Consider the following 3,333-nt stretch of genomic DNA (forward strand, 5'->3'; position numbering starts at 1 on the left):
GCAGACGTCATAGCCACTAGACCATGCCCGCGCGGCCGACCTGTCAACCACCTGGGTGGCCACAGATGACTGATCACTCGAACACTTCACCCCGCCTCATTCCCGGAGAATCCCCTTTTGTCGCGAGAGAATGTTGGGCGCTCCCTCTATGCTTCATGGTATCCTGTCCGGCAGGCTACACGACGGACCACGAGATCTAGTTTTTCCGCACCGGGTCATATGGATGGCGATGGAGTCTACAGCGACAGAGTTCTCTTCTGCAGCAGATTGTCGTTCTTTTTTTCCGACCCGGGGATGCTGTCGCTTCTATTCATGATCTCATCCCTCTGCTTCATCTTGGCGAGCCGGTACATCTTCGGCATCTCCGTCCTGGAATTCATGCCAGCCGAACTGCTTGGACAGTACGTGGCGAACGAATGGTTGGAGTCATGCCCATACGCCTCTTCGATTGCAACAGCCTTATCAATGACACTTTACGCCTACATGTGGCAAGCGCTTGCCCGTAAAATTGCGAAGGGTTATTCTCTTCCGGAGCGCTTCACGACACCTGGGCAATTTCCTTCGTGGATGAGAGGAAAAGTCGCTGTTGTGACTGGAGGTAACAGGGGCATCGGACGGGAAACGACACGGCAATTGGCGTTATGGGGTGTGCACGTGCTAGTCGGATGTCGTCGGGTTGAGGAGGTCCCCTTACTTGCAGAACAAGTTGCGCGGGAACACGCTCAAAACAAAGCTCAGTGCAAGCGGAAGGGACGGGTTGCATGCCCTTCACCTGGAGAGATTCGCGGTTTCTACCTCGATCTGTGCGACTTTGAAAGTGTGAGACGATTTGCAGCTTGGGCGTTAGTGGAAAGCCGAGGGAAAGTGGACATTCTTCTCAACAATGCAAGTATCAGCTCGTCTGGTAAACTGACGGTGGAGCAGAACACAGGATTTGAGAAGCATTTCGTCACAAACCATCTCGGGCCTTTTCTTCTTACAAATCTTCTTATCCCCGCTGTCAAGGCCGCACATGGTAGAGTCATCACAGTGAGTTCGGTAGCTCATATTTTCGGTGACTGCAACTTTAGACCTCTCGATGCGGCAATCAGGCCTGAAGCGGCCGAGGCTGTTGCAAGCGCTCTTGACCGTCCTCTTGAAGAACTTCAAAGCAAGCCGATCACGGAGAAAAACTACAATGGGAGAGTAATGTTCAATACAACTAAGCTTGCTAATATCTGGTTTACCAAAGAGTTACAGCGTCGCGTGGCTCAGGAGCGCAAGTCTAGGGCGGTGGCCTATGCAGTCAACCCCGGGCTTGTCTGTACCTGCATGAAATCTTCTCAAGGAAAGGATCTTCCCTTCCTTGTCAAGTCCATTTACGATCTTATTTGCCCCCTTTTCTGCAAGAAACCAGCCCAAGCGGCAGCGACTCAACTTCTTCTTTGCATGAGCGACAAAGAGCAGCTTGAAGGCGGGGCTTACTACAGTGACGGCAAAACCGGTTGGGTTGACCAGCACGCCCTAGACGACCAAAAGCAAAGGGAACTGTGGGAAGTCAGTGAGGCCATCTGTGAGCTCAACTGATAGACAGGCCTTTTGATTTCTTCTTCAACCACGAGAATGGTGATAACTTAGCGACCCTTTCCAGCTGAACTCCTCCGTTTTTGGAAGCAGAGCTGACCATCGCAATCGCAGTCAGTGCTTTCTTTCGGCATGCTAAGGTTTGACACAGATATGAAGATTTCTTGACTAACTATAAAGCGCTGCTCCTCCTTTACATGGGCCGGGTTTCGAAAGAGCACGGAAGGTAGGAACAATGCGGGCGGGTCTCTGACCTCTTAGCTCTTTCAAGTCCACCGTGGGAGCTATGAGATTTTTTTTCCTCTCCTTTCACACCTTTGAAGCAAAATGAGGTTCAAATGATGGATGAAGTGCGATCTCGTGACTGTCTGTCTGGAAGGATAATAACTCCAGGGGGGGAAGCCCTGGTCTTCTGATGTTGTCTGGATTGAAAATTCTTATCGCATTTCGGCTGTCTACCGATCAACACGAAGACACCTCTTACCGGCCCTTACACCAGTCGCCTGAGAGGGTTTTCCTGCTTTTGAAAGCGTAGCGGCTACTTGGCTTGCTTCTTCTTTATCGCAGCTGACCAAGAAACGACACTGTGCTGTCCATGCCTGGCGAAGGGGGTCTCTCTAAAATGACTATTTTCAACCTCCCCTTATCGCAAGAACCAATCTGGATGGAGAATCTCTTAAGTTGGGGAGCTTTGAGATCCGTGTGAAACTACGGGCTTCTCAATGATCCAGCCTGAGTTTTCTCCTTCTGATTCTGAAAGAATGCTGTCTCCTTCAAACCGATATCTAGGTGAACCCCTCGTTAAAAGGCTATGTATGGACTGAAGTGATTCCACACCCAAAGAAAGATCCAAGAAAGTTCGAGTTGCACTGCAAGAAAAGTCGAGATACTTCCCGAACAGTCTTTTAGCTCACTAGACTTGAGTAGATGAGCGCTCTCTACACACAATCTCAGTCGTCCATCCCCAGACAATAGCGATAGAAGTGTCTCACGTACTTGTAAATCAGACAGCTTCATGAACTTGACTAAAGCTCGTGTGGCAGCCACCAGCTACACACAATCCTTTCAAAACAGGTCATGATAATTCATGAGTGCTGGGAGATGGCTCCTTTCATCCAGACAACGTTACGAGCGAAAGAGCTTTCATTCACTACCGTATAAGAACACAGTGACGAGATTCTTTTTCTCCTGAGATAACTAAATACGACGGGAGCCCTTTGATCTTCACCTACGGTGCAGATTGTCCTACTAAATAGAGTAAGGCAAGGAAGAAAGTTACTGGGATAGCGTCGGAAAAGAGTCCCTGCATCTGAGCCTCATTCCAAGGTCTATTCTCGGGGTGGTGAAAAGAAGCGAATCTAATTTATGAACGACCGCTACCGACCTGTCACAAGAAGAAAAAAGTCACGTCACCCTGGTAACCTACGAGAGAGGTATCAGCAAATCTCATGAAACACGAGTGAATACACCGTGTGGAAATCGCGAAGTCGTCTCCGGGGGTCAGATGGAAAATGCGATTGCACACCTCGGAGTAGCAAGACTTCCCTCGAAGAGTGATAAGAAAATGGGAGTGTTGAGATCGTCAAGACATCTCATCGTTCGCCGCCTAATAGGACACGGCAGTAGATCACCATCCCTATTCCTGTGTCTCCAAGAAAGGAAAAGTGAGAAGAGTGCGAGGTACCTCTGTTTCTGAGACAGAGGGAGGTACCTGTGGTGTCTGTGCGACCTCAACCGTCCGCACCTTACCACGGTTCGCCGGTGCCACGA

The 3,333-nt window shown here is 49.7% G+C and overlaps 1 protein-coding gene across 1 annotated transcript in view; it reads left to right on the forward strand.

Moving 5' to 3' along the window:
* CSUI_003216 (short chain dehydrogenase reductase family protein) overlaps positions 1–1,566 on the forward strand; it is a gene marked incomplete at its 3' end in the record, with an annotated part of 2,768 nt that extends 1,202 nt beyond the window's left edge. Inside the window, exon 3 of the mRNA XM_068063414.1 lies at positions 175–1,566. Within this exon, the coding sequence (XP_067924610.1) occupies positions 175–1,566 (1,392 nt within the window). The remainder of the gene's footprint in view (positions 1–174) is intronic.
* Between the last annotated feature and the right edge of the window lie 1,767 nt (positions 1,567–3,333).

The sequence above is a fragment of the Cystoisospora suis genome (assembly GCF_002600585.1).
Source record: "Cystoisospora suis strain Wien I chromosome Unknown contig_1408, whole genome shotgun sequence".
Classification (NCBI taxonomy): domain Eukaryota; phylum Apicomplexa; class Conoidasida; order Eucoccidiorida; family Sarcocystidae; genus Cystoisospora; species Cystoisospora suis.